At 33.9% G+C, this 17,687-nt stretch overlaps 3 protein-coding genes across 7 annotated transcripts; 1 reads left to right on the top strand and 2 right to left on the bottom strand.

Moving 5' to 3' along the window:
• The first annotated feature begins 2,106 nt into the window (after window positions 1-2,106).
• On the top strand, window positions 2,107-6,950 carry LOC130979163 (uncharacterized). 3 transcript variants are annotated; one of them, XM_057902532.1, is made up of 13 exons: window positions 2,107-2,403; window positions 3,201-3,252; window positions 3,706-4,031; window positions 4,125-4,199; window positions 4,287-4,345; window positions 4,572-4,632; window positions 4,853-4,949; window positions 5,066-5,132; window positions 5,278-5,376; window positions 5,509-5,598; window positions 5,720-5,874; window positions 6,203-6,304; window positions 6,432-6,950. In XM_057902532.1, the coding sequence occupies exons 3-13, from the start codon at window positions 3,779-3,781 to the stop codon at window positions 6,550-6,552; spliced, it is 1,179 nt and encodes a 392-aa protein (XP_057758515.1). In that variant the 5' UTR covers window positions 2,107-2,403; window positions 3,201-3,252; window positions 3,706-3,778; the 3' UTR covers window positions 6,553-6,950. The 3 variants fall into 3 exon arrangements, with proteins under 3 accessions (XP_057758515.1, XP_057758513.1, XP_057758514.1); XM_057902530.1 differs by having other exon boundaries at window positions 4,497-4,632; window positions 6,432-6,949; XM_057902531.1 differs by lacking the exons at window positions 2,107-2,403; window positions 3,201-3,252 and having other exon boundaries at window positions 3,285-4,031; window positions 4,497-4,632.
• Window positions 6,951-7,099: 149 nt separating this feature from the next.
• Window positions 7,100-14,663, bottom strand: LOC130979162 (TMV resistance protein N-like). Of its 3 annotated transcripts, none has more exons than XM_057902528.1 (7): window positions 14,099-14,663; window positions 12,536-13,640; window positions 11,999-12,274; window positions 10,334-11,920; window positions 9,763-10,243; window positions 8,300-9,058; window positions 7,100-7,826 (listed from the first exon to the last, which is right to left on the bottom strand). In XM_057902528.1, exons 1-7 carry the CDS (start codon window positions 14,578-14,580, stop codon window positions 7,810-7,812), a joined length of 4,707 nt encoding a protein of 1,568 aa, XP_057758511.1. In that variant the 5' UTR covers window positions 14,581-14,663; the 3' UTR covers window positions 7,100-7,809. The 3 variants fall into 3 exon arrangements, with proteins under 3 accessions (XP_057758511.1, XP_057758512.1, XP_057758510.1); XM_057902529.1 differs by lacking the exon at window positions 7,100-7,826 and having other exon boundaries at window positions 7,921-9,058; window positions 9,763-9,958; window positions 10,025-10,243; XM_057902527.1 differs by lacking the exon at window positions 7,100-7,826 and having other exon boundaries at window positions 7,921-9,058.
• A 402-nt stretch (window positions 14,664-15,065) lies between these two features.
• Window positions 15,066-17,605, bottom strand: LOC130981148 (uncharacterized). The gene is made up of 3 exons (XM_057904769.1): window positions 16,876-17,605; window positions 15,278-16,141; window positions 15,066-15,127 (listed from the first exon to the last, which is right to left on the bottom strand). The coding sequence occupies exons 1-3, from the start codon at window positions 17,603-17,605 to the stop codon at window positions 15,066-15,068; spliced, it is 1,656 nt and encodes a 551-aa protein (XP_057760752.1).
• Between the last annotated feature and the right edge of the window lie 82 nt (window positions 17,606-17,687).

Here is a 17,687-nt window from a genome sequence, read left to right as displayed (position 1 = left end):
CCACTCAAGAAAAAATAAAAATAAAATACATGTTGAAAACAAAGTGATTATCTCTATATATAAAAATATTTTCATAAAAAAATCATCACATTATATATATATATACACTACAAGGAAACTGAAAAATAACAGTAGCTTTGTTAATGAATTGCTGCGATGATTTTAAACCGCCGCAAAACAACATATCTACAGTTCTATAACCGTTGTAGTTTAGGACATTGACATTTAATTTTGTGACAGTTTTACGAACCGCTAATACAACTATCACAAATTAAATAATTGATTTTGCGACGATTGCAGACCCACCACTATTTTGGCCAATGAATTTAAAAAATATACGAATGTTAGATTTTAAAAAATTGTGATGATTTTAAACTGCCGCAATTTCACACATGAACTTTAAAAAAAAACTAGCTAATTATAAATGACATTATTTGAAAAGAGTATAGATTTTAATTGGAAAAACTTTCCAATTTTTTTAAAATAAAAAACACTTATTTAATTAACAGTTTTTTATCTAATATTTTTACATGAAAAAATATCTAAACAAGTTATTCATCTAAAATAAAAAAAATGAATGAACAACCATCTCCTCTCAATAGAATATATGTGTGTAACACTATATGTATATACCTAATTGGATTAAATCGACATCTAGAATATTAACTACTTGCCAAGAATGAGTTCGTTCAGAGGCAAAAGCACATTTGATATAGGATGATATATATTCTTTTGCATATTAAAAACACTAGATAGTAAAAAGTACCATTTCATATAATTTTTTATTTGCTTTTTCGGTCTACTTATTTTTATCATTTTCGGGTGGATGAGTTAACTTTAGCCTCCACTTGCTAACGAAATTTTCTTCAGATTGAGCATTAATATATCATCATCATATTTTGGTGAAAGTTTGAACATTAATTATCTTCACCCACTTGTAAGTTGACTTGGGCAGTTTATTTTAAATTTCTAATCCTTGTGAAAACAACCTCATTAGACGGCAAGCAATCCCATTTGCGGCAGTAATAATGGTAGTGTGGTCACTTGGCACTCAAATACTTAAGTAACAAATAAGAGAAATATAATGTTCTAATCATGATTTTGACACTACAATTTAGATATATTAAAAACATTGTGTTAATATTTTTATTATTGTTTATATCTATATTAATAACAGTCAAATATATCATAAGATTTATATTATTTAATACTAAATATGCTTTTGCTTTTGCATAATAGAAACACTAAATAGTAAAAAGCACCCATTTATAATATAAAGGGCTTATTTATTTTAATGGGCTTCCAAAAAATATATTTTTCTGAGTTATTTTTTTTAAAAATATTTGTATATTTAGATATTTTATACAGAAAGATTTTTTTATTTATCAATTAAGTCTGGATACAATAATATAAAAGTATTATTTATTTATTATGTAAAAAATATATTTTTAAAATTTTTCTTTAAAATATGTAAATTATAGTTTTTTAAAAAATATATTTTTTATTTTTTAATATTTTTATTTTTACTACTAAAAATTTACTAAATACGTTAAAAAATAAAAAAAAAAACTTTTTTATTAAATTTTTTTAATTAAACACAAACACAAGTATAATTAAATATAGCTTATAGGATATATATTATTGTTTATATGCATATTAATAACAATCATTTAAAAGCTTTATGTTTATGAAAACAAGGATGAAAATGAACTAAGACTATAAAAGGGGAAAAGCTAAAACCAAAACAAAATTTTTGTAAAACTAAAATACAATTATACAAATGATCTATGTTTAATTATTTATACTAATACAAATATGGACACCAAAAATACTACTAAAAATACTTAAACCTATTTATTTTTGAAAAATTTTGTTGGGAAATGGTAGAATTAAATAGAAAATACAATATTTTTTAAAGAAATTTACATAAAAATATGTGATTTTTTAAAATTTTTTATTATTAAATTTTTGTTCCTTTTTATTGAAAAATACAATTAAGATTATTACTAAAAGTAAACCTTACTATATCGTCACCATATATTATAAGATTATAATATCAAACGACCAATATTATATAAATAGGACATAGCCTATATGTTTGTTTATGTTGTCCAATTTATTAGAATATTTGTTGTTTCTATCTTTGTTTCCACACAAGACTGTGTCTCTCTGTCTCTATCTCTCTGAGTGTTTCTCGTTGAAGGAACAGCTAAGAACCCACATTCCTTTTGATTTTTTGCTTCTTGGATCTCCAATTTTGGGGAGGTTATGCTTCTGGGAAGCTCTCAAGATCTATGCTTTCTTTTGATTTTGGATTGAATTGAATTGTATGATACTAAAGTTTTGTGCTTTCTCCATCTACTTGCTCTGGTTGCTGAATCAGACCTCACTTTAATGTTCATGGTATGACATTAGCTTGTGATTCATATTTTTTTTTGAAGTGAGAAATTCAAAGGGAATGAAATGATTGCAGGTCTGGAAATTGTTCTAATGGAAAAGTGTTTTTTTTTTTTAAATATCAACTCAACCAAGTTCAAACTTTAACATTGGAGTGAATTATGAGAAAAAGGGGTTTTGCCTTTTCAATCCAAGCTATATGGATAATAAAAAAAATTGAAGATTTTTGTTGTTTTTCCACCAACTCAGGAGCATTTTTCTCATTTTTTTCTAAAAGTTTGAGCTTTTAAAATCGAGTTATTGTTCAATTCTGGTTTTCTTTAGATGTTGAGTGTTATCCAGTATTCCTTTGCGTTTCTGCAATGTTTGCTTGTTTTGGGTATCTTTGGAAATCCTTTACTCACAATTTTTGAACTTTCTGTGAATTTTTTAGCCGTTTACTTGTTCAAGTATGCAAGTTAGAAACTTATAGATGAAGCTACTTTACCTTGATGAATTCTTCACTGTGCTTAAGTCTGAACCATTTTCATTTCCTTACCTTCTTCTATTGATGATGTGATATGTTGTTAAGAGTAAATGGGGTGCACGGGTGTTCCTACCTTTAAGTTTATTACCATGAAATTGAAAGTATGGTGTTGGTGTAATCTTTTGAAGCCTTTTTCTCTTGTTGTCACAGTTCCTAGTTGACATGGACAAACACTTGTCATATCTCATGCTGTTCTTGTGATATTATTACTTTATTTATTTTTCTCTATTTATTTCTTAATTAAGATCTCTCTAAATGTGATTTTTTTTTAATGCAGAGAATACCAGAAATTTTGACTTGACCAGTCAACAGCAAGGGCAAAGGACAAGGTTTGTTAGTTACATAAGTCTTTGGTTCTTGTTTTTAATTAAGGATTATGATCATGAAGATTTTGTAGCTTGTTGGGAAGTGGATATAGTAGTGAGAACCATTAATACTGCTGAAAGCTGTCGAAAAAAGTATAAAATTAATGGCTCCAAATAAAATATTTGTCAAGTTTAAAATATTGTAGAAGAGTTCAGTTACAAGTTGAATGTAATGCTGCTCGTGAGTGTAACCTACTACCTCCTTTTTTGGTTGTTTTGGCAACTTGGCATTTAATTAGTCAAGTTGATGGTTTTTCTAGTGTTAATCTCTCAGCTTCCTTGAAAGTTTGTTCCCGGAAATGAAGAATCTTTGAATCAAACCAATATACTGTGGGACCATTATTCCCAGCACTATATTGTTAAGTTTGCTCTGCTTGATGTTGGAGACAATCGAAACTCACTGTCTTATTGAAACAGGATTCTTGAGGGGTGGTTTATTTATTGTATATAATACACATAAGCATTTCGAAGGTATAGCAAGGCTCCAGACATGGGGTGCCTGGTGTCGACTCCAAAGGACTCCGGTGGAAACAGAAGGAAACCAGGGAGTATTGGAGAAGTTTCGGTCTATGTCCCCGGTCTACGAATTCCTAAACCTGTTGATTTTGCTCAGTCACTTGGAGATCACTTGTCAAAGAAAATAGTAGAGCGCCTTTCGGCTCTTAGAACACGTATAGTTGTAATGGCTGGCCAAGAAGGCCCTACAATTACAAGAACAAAAAGAAAAAGTGCTACTCAACATGGTCAGTTTCTTAAACAAGGATGAACTTATTTTATTTAATGATAAAAGAAGGTAGATTAAATTTACTGATGCATTGGTATGGCATCATCTGTAGGTGGGTCGACACTGCTTGATCTTCTGCAGGCTCTAGAAGATTATTTGCCAGTTCTTTTGGGGTTAGTCAACGATGGTAAGCCTTATATTTGTTCTTTATTTTGTAATATGTGCTTTTGCCTTTCTGTAAGATAAATATTCTAATATTTGCTTTATGGTGAAGGAAGCCATTTACAATATAAAGTACAATTTGTTTGGGTGAATCAAGAGGATGATGCTGAGGTAACTCCAACCATTTTTTTCCCTTCTTTCCTGATTTATATTGTATTTCTGGACTTGATTTGAAAATTATTTTCTACACTTAAAAAGTGCTGATCAGTTTGTTCCCACCACTTCCATTCTTTATGGTGTGGCGTGATTGACGCTTTCACAGGAAACAGCCATGTCTAATGGTTGGTATGAAGTGTTGTCAGTTTTACATTTGATGGCAATGCTATTACTATCACAGGCTAATTTTTTACTGCTTCCAAGATCATCCACTGATGGTTATCAGCTTAAGGTATCTGAAGGTAAGTAATTTGGAAATTTAACACAAATCCATTGTACAAAACAGCCAAAATCCATTGTAATAGATTGGTTTAGACCTCAAATTAGACTCTTTGCTCTTGAGATAATTGTTGTATATACTGTAATACTTTATTTATAAGAATGTTCTGTCTTCGCAGTTGCACTGATCTTTAGTATATATTGTGTCGATTGCGAAAGTAAAATAGTTGTTACTTGTAACAGAAAGCAGACGAGCTTCTGTTGATATCTTCTTAAAGGCTGCTGGATATCTGGATTGTGCTGTCAAACATGTTCTTCCCCAGTTGCCGGCCGAACTCAGGTTAGTACATGTATATGCCATTTATGCAATAACTGGAATGAAGCATTTTCTTTCCCTGTATGACCTATATAGTTTTCTATATTATTTGATGTTTATTACATGTGTTCTGATTATAGGAGGAATTTACCAGTGGACTTAGCAGAAGGAACGCTTCGAGCACTCTCTCTACAGGCATTAGGCCAGGTATCAATTATAATTTCATATGGACCTACTAAATGAGGTGTCTTATCTCTGCTATGGTGTATTTATGATCCACTCTTAGCTTTGAAACATTCAACTGAAAATCCTCTCTGCTTTGGTATAATTGTTTATTTCTTCCCTTGTTTAGGGAGTGGATATCCAACTTGGAATGGCAATTGATAGTACGAAGGCCACTCTAGCTGTGAAGCGTAGACTTGCATGCGAAATGGTGAAATGTTGGCAGCAGGTATGATAATGAAGAAGTAGTCCTTTACTGAGTCTGTACCCTGTTGGTTATGCTTTTGTTTACATTAGTTTGTTAACATGCGTCGATTCGCTAAGCTTTGGTTATTTTTATATTTTACTCTTTGTTTTGCAGGCTCAAGATAACATTATGAACCTTGCATTGGCAAATGATTGGGGCGAAAAGCATATTCTCTTTGTGAAATGGAAATATGTAGAAGCAAAGGTAGGGGATCCTTTGCATCTTGATATTTGTTTATTTATAAATCATGAGTTGCTGTGTAGTATTGATTAGAAATCTCTATCAAGTTAACATAAGTGATTACCTTGTTGAAATGGTTTACCAGGCTGCAGCATATTATTATCACGGTTTGATTCTTGATGAGGGAAATACAGAGAAATCTCATGGGATGGCGGTAGCTGCTTTGCAAGCTGCAGATGAATATTTCAAGGAAAGTAAGAAGCTGAATGAGGCATTCAATGCAGCACCTCCATTGTCAAGGTCACCATCATCTTCCCTTTCTCACAATGTTGTGCTGTTATTTATCTGAAAATTCTTGCATTTGTGAATCCTTTTGATGTTGACTTTATCTGAAACCTCAGTGTTTGGTTTTACTTCTTAGATTTAAATGATTTCGCCACCTCGTTATAGAACTTGGCATGATGAATTTTTTAAATTTCTTGTCTCATCTTCCATTGCCTGTTGAAAATTTCAATGAAGATACTTTTGTGTAATATGTGTACACAAGAAGCTTGCAATCTTGAAGGCTCGAAGCTATGTCGTTTGGTATACTTGTTTATTGCCCATCTAACTCAAGGTCATGGTGCAGAAATCCACCACTTTGGGGGACCATGAAATATCTGTCTGAGAAAATCCCTAAGGATACTTCGAGCAAGGTGCGAATCAACCGTGATCTGTACTCTCATGAAAGGTAAATTTGCATGGTGCATGAGTAACTTTCCGGAATCATGTAGTTATGTATTATTCTTGGTCACTGTAAAGTACTACAATGACTAATAAAATCACATCTTGTCATTGTTATTTTTTTATCATTACAGGATCATGGAGACAGCACCAACATTGCCGGATTTCGCATTGGCCTTGAAACCAGATGAATATCAACTTCCTGCACTTGACCCCTCTTGGAAAACTGAGAACATAAAAATTGGAACAAACTGATGCCAACCATTTCAAGGGTGTCATAAACATCAAAACAAAACCTTGAAAGAAGCCAATCAAGTTCAAGCTCAGAAACTGAAAAGGGTGTTGTTTTCTTCAGTTCTTGTTAATACAAAAAGAAAATGGTTTTTAATTGAACCTTGTTTTGGTTTACCCTTTTGGGCCTTTTTTTATCTCCCTTTATAAATTGATTTCCTCCATCTACACCATCAGAAGAGATGCCATGCAAGTAGAGCTTCCAATGGAGTTCAATGTAAAATTTCCCCACTGCTTGTGAAGAAAGAATAGTTTCCCAATACCAAAATAATAAGATTGCTATTTCCATTTCATAGTAAAGCAAGTCACATCATTTTCCATGTGTGTAAAATTGACTTGTGCAATTGAATATAAAATGATAAGTTTCTTGACAAGAGTTCCCATATTTAGTCTAATTTTAAAAATATATAAGTAAATGATCTATTATATACAAATATTTTTATATCATAAGTTTTAACTTAGATACGTAAAAATCCACATGAATGAAGCTTAAAACGTACTAGATGACAAGAGTAACACAATGGATAAACTTCTCAAGAAGGAGATTCTTGCTCTGCTGTGGCCAAACTTATTCCCGGTCTAAAGCCTCAAAATTAAACAAACAAGTAATATAGAATACATGTCACACAACAGCTAAAACATCAAATCCTCAATTCTATAATGAACTAAGTGATTAAATTGACATATTCAAAGAATTTTCTGCATAAATTCTTGAAAAGCATTCTCTCCTTTGTGGACAGAGAAGTAATCTACAAGCAATTTCACAGTGGTAGCATCTGCTGCAAAACCTTTGTCTTTCATAATCTGAAGGTATTTTATTGACTTCAGAACATCATTTCGTCGCAGTAATTTTTGGACAAAGTCATTATATGTGCAGCCATCCTCTTCCATATTCATCAGCAACTCTTCAGCACCAATCAGAAGTCCTTTCATACATAGACCTTGGATCATTATTGTTTAGTATATACATTAGGTTTCAAGCCTTTTGCTGGCAGACAAGAGTTCTCGTGCATCATTTAGTTTTCCAGATGGCACATCCCATCGATCACCAAACTATAAATTACAATATTAAGATCCAAATTATTCTTCTCCATTTCTCTAAATAATGATATTGCATCAGAAGACAATGACATTTGAATTGGCCATCCAATATAATCGCGCAGCTCCGTAGATCAGGATGTTGATCAAATTTATGGATTGTAATAAACAATTCTCTAGCAGCTAACGGTTTCCCCACTCTGCAAAATCCACCAGTAAGAGCTTTCCAAGTAACAGCATTCACATTTAGTCTTTTATTGATTATTCCATCCAAGAGATAAATAGCCTTATTAATCCTTTTAATCTTGCACCAGCCATGGATCTAATTAGCAACACCATCACCCTCATTAAACAGAGTAACTCCCCATTTGAATAAATCTACACACAAATTTATCAAATCTAATTCTCTTATTGATCTCAAATCAAGTCTAGTTGGTTAGATAATTTAAAACCTCATCACAAATCTTAATAGAAATAAAAATTTCAATTCTTTAGGCATGGTAGTAAATCAAGGTTCAAATTTTTAGCTTGTAGAAGTGTCTACATTTAAGGGCCCTATAGACTATAGTATTCAAATAGGATTATTTCAATCCATGCAGTTCAAGTACACAAATCTAGATTTCTCAGTCTATAACAATGGTCTTAAATTTTGCTCCTAGTTTTGACCATTCACCTGTGAATTTTGCATGATTACTCTTTGCCACACTCTCTTGATGCCGCAGTTGTGGCACTTTTTCTCCCCACTCTTCTAGTTGAGCTTTAAGTGTCTTTCCTTCTTGAAAAACCTCCCTCTTTTTTTTAACAACCACCTTCTTTTCTGATTCACAATCACATAACTTAGCTTTGATGGCATTGATTTCCTCTTCCATCTCCTTTTTTCTTTTCTCCATCCAATCTAACTTTTGGCGCAACTCATTTTCCAAAGCAAGATTTTCCCTGAATCGGTGCTTGTTGGATTCCAATGCTGCTTCTAATTCATCAACTCTTTGTAGCTTTGATGCCGTGGACTTAATTTTCATACATGATTCAATGTATTCCCTACTACAATGATTGAACAACCATGAAGCTTCCAATATCAATGTTTCCACTTCTCCTGATATGCCATCTTTTGAAGACAAACCGGAGAGGTAACGCAAACTATTGTTAATCACATTGTAGTGTTCATCATGCAGCAGCACTGAAGCATCATTATTGGTGATGAAGTCTTGTACTGTTTTCAATGCTTCCCTAACCTCTTCATTTGGAGCATTGATTGTAAATTTATCATGCGAATGTGAAAGACCATTGGTCGCATTAAGGGAAGCGTAAAAAGCCTCCATTTCTGCATCATCATCGTTGTCATCATCATCTTGAATGAGAGGAATTTCTTGTCCGTTTTCTGAACCACCAATAATTTCTACATCTTGTGCCTTTGCCGGATGATCCTTGGATGCTAGATCAGAACCAGAGTAAAGGAGAGTTTCAACGACTCACAAGACAGTGTGCAATCAGTTTTGGGGCCACAAAGAAAAATGGTTGATATAAAATGCACTATTGTTTTTTTAATATATAAGCTTAGATCAACCTATTTACCTATTTATTCATAGAAATCACTAGTGATTATGTAAGATCTCTGAATTCTCTTGTTTATTTATGTATACTTGATGATCAAGACAGGAATGGTTCATGAGTTAGCTTAGCATACTACCAAACCCCAATCTTTTTTTCTTATTTCTTGATGCAATTTTATATCTCCTTGGTATAATAAATTTTGCAAAATTGTTCAAACTATGAAGGAAAAATAGTTGGCTAATATACAAAATAGTAACATGCCAGCTGAATAAAATATTTGTAAAGAGAATATTTTTACTTCCTATTTTTTTACGATTTCTTATTAACTCAAAAACCGACATAATCTTAAATTTCTCACTGCATTAGATTCCTAGCCTTAACGCATTTGACTAAGCAAATCTATGTATTACATTATTCAAAAAGATTAGGGGGAAAAAAAAGAAACAGAGGGAGTAATGAACTTAATTATGCATCAATTGAACAGTCTAGTCAAGATAATGTTTACTGTTTCCTCCCACTTGGGTAGAGTTGAAAAATGCAGATGGCACCAAGTCAGTCAGCAATAGTAAAAGGCTAAAAGCTCACCTTGGACAATAGTGGTGCCATTTATTTGAATCACATCATCATTCAACGAAAGATGCGGATATAATGGAAGAGACACTTTATCCTCTTCTTTCTTCAGCAGAGGATTGGTGAATTGAATATCTTCCATGGCATCACTTTGTTTGAATACACTGAATCCAAGTCGCAAGCTGTGATCAGGCTCAACACCCCCTAGGCTCTGCATAACAGGATCATTAAACAACTCCACATGATTCCATTCATTTTGTAACAGAAGATTATGCACCTCATCATTGATCTTTATCAGCTTTTGACTTAGAGCCATAATTAACATATCTTTTTCAAGAAAAAACATGGAAAACTGAGGCACATCATGACCATTGATGATCATTTTGAGGAAAAATGGTGCACAACTCTGTTCAGCAATGACACACAGATATATGGCAGGGAATTTGTTCCGAAACCAAAACGAAATTGACGAACCCATGCAAGAATGTTTGAGTCCCTGCCAAATGCCAATCAAGTTAGTCCATAAAAAATAACCTTAGAAACACTATATGCATAATATCAATATATGTAATAACTAGAAAGGAACCTGATTCAGTAACATGCTTCTGCAAGAGGATGTCAAGGATGTGCAGGTTGGTACATGCAAAATTTGTATATTTGGTGGAATTCCTCTAATTTCCTTAAGATTCTTGCAACCATCCAAAATGAGTTCCTCCAAAAAATGACATTCTTTGGTGCATGCAGGAACAAGTGTGAGGTCCAAATCTCTCAAGGATCTGCAGTGACTTGCAGAAATTTTTTCTATGTTTGGCGGAATCCCTCTAATTTCTTTAAGATTCCAGCAACCATCCAAAATAAGTTCCTTCAAAAAGAAACATTCCTTGATGGAGGCAGGAAGAACCTTGAAACTGTTGATTGATAGGTCTAACTTTTTCACACTGGAAAACCGCGGGACACCTATTTGAAGGAATTCATCCGACACATTGCACCTGCTAAAATCAAGGTGTAGCTGGTTTGAAATTGCCATTGAGCTGGTTTGCTCTTCCCCTTCATGTTCACATAGTAGCAACCCATCACAATTCTGAATACTCAAATATTTAAGTTCTGGCAACACCAAAATGCTACTTGGCAACTCAAAAATTCCAGAAAACCGCAATACCAGTTCTTGAAGCAGAGTAATATACTGAATTGAAGATGGAAATTTTGCTATTTGAGTGTTGATCAACTCTAGCTTTGTTAAGTTTTCCATCTTCCCTAATATTTGAGGAAAAGTCTGAAGACTTGAACAATTTGAAAGATAGAATTCTTCAAGAGAGGGCAGCATAAGGGCTGGAAAATGCTTAAGACTACAACAACCATGAGCATCCAATACTCTAAGTTTGCCCAATAATCCAACTGATTCATGAACTTCAATTAAACTCTTGCATTTACGAAATGATAATTCTTCTATGTTTGGCGGCATCCCTCTAATTTCTTTAAGATTCCAGCAACCATCCAAAATAAGTTCCTTCAAAAAGAAACATTCCTCGAGGGATGCAGGAAGAACTTCAAACTTGTTGATTGATAGATCTAACTTTTTCACATTGGACAACCACGGGACACCTATTTGAAGGAATTCATCCGACACATTGCACTTGCTAAAATCAAGGTGTAGCTGGTTTGAAATCGCCATTGAGCTGATTTGCTCTTCCCCTTCATGTTCACATAGTAGCAATCCATCACAATTCTGAATACTCAAATATTTAAGTTTTGTTAACACAAATATGCTACTTGGCAACTTAAAAATTCCAGAAAACCGCACTACCAGTCCTTGAAGCCGAGTAATATATCGGATTGAAGATGGAAACTCCGCTATTCGGGTGTTGATCAATTCTAGCGTTGTTAAGTTTTCCATCTTTCCTAGTATTTCAGGAAAAGTCTCAAGACTTGAACAATTCGAAAGATAGAATTCTTCAAGAGTGGGGAGCATCAAACTAGGAAAACGCTTAAGACGAGAACAACCGTCAGCATCCAATACTTTAAGTTTCTCCAATAATCCAACTGATTCATGAACATCAATTAACTTATGACATTGACGAAATGATAATTCTTCTAAATTTGGGGCAAAAGATACATCAGGTACATGCTTTAATTCACAGCCGTCAATTTTCAGAAATTGTAGATTCATGAACTTCTGCAGAACGAAAATTCAGATGGTGTTCAAAATGGGTTATAATATTCAACATATGAAAAGAGAAATGATTATACAAACCTTTTGTAACTGGATCAAATTTAAGAGACTGTACGATAAATCCAGCATGACAAGTTTCTTCGGACAAAAATCAGATGGCAAAGATCGTGACGGATAGTATCGCCATTTCAAAACTCTTAAACTGTTTGGAAGTTTTTTTGGACCTTCTAAACAACAATGTTGATGAATAAAAAGGATTTTGAGATTATTCATCTTCGCAAATGCTTCACCATCCCACTTTATTTTTTCACGAGAATTGGGTAATACCAGGTCTATGATTTTAATTTTGTTACTTCCCTGCTAACACACAAAGCATGAGTTAGTCGCAATGCATGTATGTATTTTACGAAGTTAACATACACATACGATTATGTTTACATACCATAATGAAAATAGAAATCAAATGTCAAGGCAATAAAAGATTGGAAACAGAGGAATAAATGGCTTGTGTAAACATAAATGATTGAACAACCTTGTTGTGAGAGACTTAATTATCAAAATAAATAAAGAAACAACCAAAAAGTAAAAGTTCCAACTCTCAATACCAATTTTTCTCACCTTATTTTCCTCTAGAACATGCTTAATATCCTCGAACAACCACAACCTGCTACGCCTTTTAGGCTCTTCCGGTGATTCTTGTCGCACAATTTCTTTACCCATGTCCTGTATCAAATCATGTAATGTTACTATATCATCATCAATCTTTACCAGAGATTTATCAACCAACACTCTTATGCTACTCTTTGGGCAAACACCATGGAGAGCTTGAAGTATAATTTTGGCATATTCCACCTTGTTTCCATTTAGAAAACAAGCAATGTCAAGAAAACAATTCTTCTCATCCTCCTCCAAATCATCAAAACTTACTTTAAGTATTTGTTGAATCTCTTTGTTCGGTATTCTTTTATACTGCTGTAATGCCGATTCCCATTCCTCATTACTTTTACCAAATAAGTTGGAACCTATTACTTCCAAAGCCAATGGCAGGCCAGAAGCATAAGTAACTATGCGATTCAAAATGTCTACATAACTTGGATCAACTTCATTGGTTCTAAAAGCATTCCATATAAGCAAATCACGAGATTCTTTCTCATTTAATTTCCCTACTTCATATGTTCTTTCAACACCATGACTTGCTAGCAAGCCTTTGTTTCGAGTTGTAACAATGATTCTGCTGCCGGAGCCATACCACTTAGAATCTCCAACAATGGCTCTTAACTGCTTCACATTGTCAGCATCATCAACAATCAAGAGAACCTTCTTTTGACGAAGCCTACGCATTAGCACTGAAATTCCTTCATTGACATCTCCTAACTCAATAGTAGTGTCTCCAGTTAACTTATGAAGTAGTATCTTTTGGAGATATACCAAGCCATATGCAGCAGAACTTTCTCTAACATTACCAAGAAAACATGTATCTTCAAATGAGCCAGCAATCGAATTATAAATGGCACGCGCAAGAGTTGTTTTACCTATTCCACCAATTCCATAGATCCCTACAATGCAGACCTCATCATCAAATCCAACTTTCAAAAGTTTCATCACATCTCGAACATGAAGCTCCAGCCCAACCAAGTGATCGGTGATATGTAAAGAACCACGGTGAGTCCGTTTGGAGACTGCTGCAACAACTTTCTTAATAAACATACGTTCAGATTCATCCCTGTGGAATCAATAACGGACTTAACTAGTGTGAAATATGAAATAACATTGCGTGCATCATATTCAACCTGTTAGGATATGTGTTTATCGTAGTATTATATCCACTGCATTAGTTGAATGATCATCCAAACAACTAAACTTGATTACGCAACAGCATGTACTAAACATTACAACTAAAATAAGAGTGCCTTCCCATTAGCTTTTGAAGAAAGAGTCTAATTTTCATGCACATGAAACACGGACATTCAATTGTGCATTGTCATATAAGCAAAAATAAGTAATTTTTATTTGAATGCATGAATCTGACTCTGCCGGTGCATCAAGGTGGTTACCTACCAAATTTTATAAAACTACTGTTCTCTTTAAAGAAAAGTGAATCCAAAATAAAACCCTAAATGAATTTCTTTCCTATGTAAGATTAAATCATTAAGCAACTGAAAAAAAAAAGAAAGGTGGTACCCAATTTTGAAATGATAACCGGAGATGTTTGCAGCTTGCTCAAGAGCCATCTTCCATTTCTCCAATTTCTCCATGTTTTTCACCATGGAACTTCCTTCGCCGCTCCTGAACCTCTCCTCGTGCTTAGTCAATGCTTCTCCATAGCTCCCTCTCAAACGCCGCACATGAAAGGGGTCAACCTCGTAAAACAGCGGCAAAACAATCTGATCCTTTGCCTCAGCACAGTCCATGATGCTGACAAGTTCATCCAAGCAGAAAGACGAAGTTGCATAGTTGGCAGAGAAGACAGGGATAGCAATCCTTGATTCATGAACCGCCGTGAGAAGCGAGCGTGTGATGTCTTCTCCTCTCTCGAGCTCCTCATCGTCAAGAAAGGTGTGTATTCCTCTTCCACGGAGAGCTTCATAAAGATGGCCGATAAAACGTTGCCGAATATCTTTGCCTCTGAAACTTAGGAACACATCGTACGTCCACTCACCCATGATTCCTTCTCTCTCCAAAGATTAACTAATAAGAAATGACGTAGTATCTATTTTCCTGATCTCGCGGAGAATAATCTGATAGACGTAGGATTCAAGTTTGCACTTTGTAGGGCCTCAGCGAGTGTATTAAATGGAATATTTGGACGCTTAATGGAGGTTTAGAGAGTATTAAAAATATAAGTTACCTCTTTCTATAAGCTAAAATTTTTGGGATGAGTGGTATCATTACGTGGTATTAGAGTTTTAAATCCAAAAGGTTCGATTCTTAGTGAACTTCTAAATAGTCAATTGTACTCGGATGGTTATTCTAAATAGTATAGGAGATGTACACATTTTATAGGTGGATTGTAATATCACGTCAATAAAAATAATATATTTTTTATATTAATTTTCTGAGTGACTACTTATAGATCATCAGTAAATATATCATTTCTACTATCTGTGATTTTTACCAATTTGATTCTTGGATAATCATTATATGGCTTTTAATTGTTATTCCTCACTTCATTGGCAACAATGGCACTCCAATAGGTAGAATAACTTCTAACTGTGCAACATTAATTTCAATTGAAAATTATTAACTCTAATGTATATGTATATCACAGTCCGCATAATAGATGCTCTAATCAAGGCTTTACTACTTCTAAGTGGTCTATAACAATGGTGTTAAATTTTTCTCCTAGTTTCGACCATTCACCTGTGAATTTTGCATGATTACTCTTTGCTATACTCTGTTGGTGCCGCAATTGTGGCACCTTTTTCCTCCACTCATCTCTTTGAGCTTTGAGTGTCTTTGCTTCTTCAAATACATCTTTCTTTTTCTGAACAACAATCTTCTTTTCTGATTCACAATCACATAACTTAGCTTTGATGGCATTCATTTCCTCTTCCAGCTCCTTCTTTCTTTTCTCCATCCAATCTAACTTTTGCCTCAACTCCCTGTGCTTGTTCTTGTTTCCTTCCAATCCTGCTTCTAATTCATCAACCCTTTGTAGCTCTGATGCTGTGGACTCAATATTCCTACATGATTCAATGTATTCCACACTGCAACAATTGAACAACCATGAAGCTTCTGATACCAATGTTTCAACTTCTCCTGATATGCCATCTTTTGAAGACAAATTGGATAGGTAATGCAAACTGTTCTTGATGACATTGTAGTTTTCTTCATCCAACAACACTGAAGCATCATTCTTTGTGATGAAGTCTTGTACTGTTTTCAATGCTTCCATGGCTTCTTTACTTGGAGCAGTGGTGGTTGCTGGATCATCATAGGAATTCGGGGAAAGAACATCATCATGTGTCTCAGCATCAAGAGTAGCATAAAATGCTTCCATCTCCACATCATTATCATCTTGAGTTAGAGGAGCTTGATTTATCAAAGGCTCATCAAATTTTATTAGCAAAGTGCTGCTACAAGTTTCTGTGCACATTTTCTGTCCACTATCTTTATCACTACTTGATGGAGTGGTGGGAATTGGGTCATGAACGTTTTCTGTGTTAGCTATGGATGGTGTTTGATATGACTCTCCTACAGCATTTGCTAGATTATCCTCATATGCTAAAGTATATCCAAAACAAAAGAGAGTGTGAAATTATTAGTCAATGCATAGAATAGGGTATTATAGTCAATGTAGTGTTAAACAGAGCAATTGAAGTTGATAAAAAAAATATGATGTTAGGCTTTTCAAAAACAGAAACTCCAAGAATCAAGAAAAGAGATTAATCTCTTTCAAAAATAGTTCCATTTGCTTTCTAGGAGATGCTTTCTCCAAAAGAAAAACCCGAATTTTCTTGGCTGCTCTTGGAAGGGAGACTGAGAGAAAGAGACAGAGACTAAATTAAGTCTTTAGATTATGTTTGGTATAAAATATACTAGACTGAGTTATGTCTAAATACCATGTTTGGTTTAAGATAAATATGAAGGTTGAATGGTAGATTTGAAATTTAAAATGTTAAAGTTTTAGTTTCTAATCCCAGCAATTTCAATTCCCTTTGTCTCCACTTTTTAAAAATACTAAAGGGACTCAAATTTTGTGTCTCGAGACTGATTTTCTTCTAATTGATAAGTTAATGGAATTAAATTGTTTCTTTTTATTCAACTTAGATAGCTAATGAAACAATAATAATTTATATGTTGATCAAGAAATAAATAATTTTGTATTGCATGGGTGCTAATCTTGTCCTAGTTTTTATTTATGAAAATGAATGTTCCCAAGTACAAATTTCATAAGACTATATCATGTGTAGTTTTTCGCCACATTAATTATTAAGAAATGCCACACATATATTTACCTTGGACACTAGTTGTGTTAGTTTTGTGCTCTGTAACAATTGTGTTTGACTCCCAATTCAAGTTGTCACTGAATGATGGAGATGGAAGCAATGAATGAGATACTATTTCTTGTTCCACATTTGTTTCCAATGAAGTCAAATTTTGATGCCTTTGCACAAATTGTGTAGGAGAATATCCAATACCCTCCAAGCTATGAACTTCTTCCAACAAGAACGGATCAGTGAATCTTATATCTTCCATGTTACTAAATTGTTTGAATACATGGAGTCCAATTTGCATCATGCTCTCATATATAGTTCCACCACCTACTCCATGCACTGCATGATCAGAAGACAACTCCACATGATTCCATTCATCTTTAGAAATCACATTGTTTACCTCATCTTTGAATTCAGTTTGTTTTGGACCCAGAGTTAGAATCAGTATGTGATCTTTTTGTAGAGAGAATAAGGAAAAAAGATGCATTTCATGACCATTGATGGTCAACTTGGGTTCAAATGAAGTCTTTTTCAGTTCATTAATCACAAAGAGTGATATGGCTGGAAACTTGTTTCTAAACCAGAAAGAAATTGATGAGCCGTGGCGAGAATAGTTGAACCACTCCTGAACTTTTGTTCCTGGCATTGGCAGCCATGATTCCTTGTCATTTACATCCTCATGTAAATCCTGCTTCTCATAAGAATTCGGCAAGGTCAAGAATTTTTTAACTTGTTTGATAACTAAGTACATGACAGAAAAAGTGAGATTCTAATGCCCTTAAATCAAGATAGTAAGACTCACACATGATGTTAATTACAAAATTAATAACTAA

The sequence above is a fragment of the Arachis stenosperma genome, chromosome 5 (assembly GCF_014773155.1).
Source record: "Arachis stenosperma cultivar V10309 chromosome 5, arast.V10309.gnm1.PFL2, whole genome shotgun sequence".
Taxonomy (NCBI): Eukaryota; Viridiplantae; Streptophyta; class Magnoliopsida; order Fabales; family Fabaceae; genus Arachis; species Arachis stenosperma.
The sequence above is the reverse complement of the archived record's forward strand: the minus strand, read 5'-3'. Positions and strand labels throughout refer to the sequence as shown.

What these genes read in the sequence shown, in the direction of transcription:
- LOC130979163 (XM_057902531.1), top strand. Translation starts at nt 3,779, where the DNA reads ATGGGGTGCCTGGTGTCGACTCCAAAGGACTCCGGTGGAAACAGAAGG. An exon ending in ATCAAGAGGATGATGCTGAG is followed by an intron (nt 4,346 to 4,496) that starts GTAACTCCAACC and finishes ACGCTTTCACAG; the next exon opens with GAAACAGCCATGTCTAATGG. An exon ending in TCAGCTTAAGGTATCTGAAG is followed by an intron (nt 4,633 to 4,852) that starts GTAAGTAATTTG and finishes TACTTGTAACAG; the next exon opens with AAAGCAGACGAGCTTCTGTT.
- LOC130979162 (XM_057902527.1), bottom strand. Translation starts at nt 14,580, where the DNA reads ATGGGTGAGTGGACGTACGATGTGTTCCTAAGTTTCAGAGGCAAAGAT. An exon ending in ATTTGATCCAGTTACAAAAG is followed by an intron (nt 11,921 to 11,998) that starts GTTTGTATAATC and finishes TTCGTTCTGCAG; the next exon opens with AAGTTCATGAATCTACAATT. An exon ending in TGGCACCACTATTGTCCAAG is followed by an intron (nt 9,059 to 9,762) that starts GTGAGCTTTTAG and finishes GTTCTGATCTAG; the next exon opens with CATCCAAGGATCATCCGGCA.
- LOC130981148 (XM_057904769.1), bottom strand. Translation starts at nt 17,605, where the DNA reads ATGTACTTAGTTATCAAACAAGTTAAAAAATTCTTGACCTTGCCGAAT. An exon ending in TAACACAACTAGTGTCCAAG is followed by an intron (nt 16,142 to 16,875) that starts GTAAATATATGT and finishes GATATACTTTAG; the next exon opens with CATATGAGGATAATCTAGCA. An exon ending in TAATCATGCAAAATTCACAG is followed by an intron (nt 15,128 to 15,277) that starts GTGAATGGTCGA and finishes AATGTTGCACAG; the next exon opens with TTAGAAGTTATTCTACCTAT.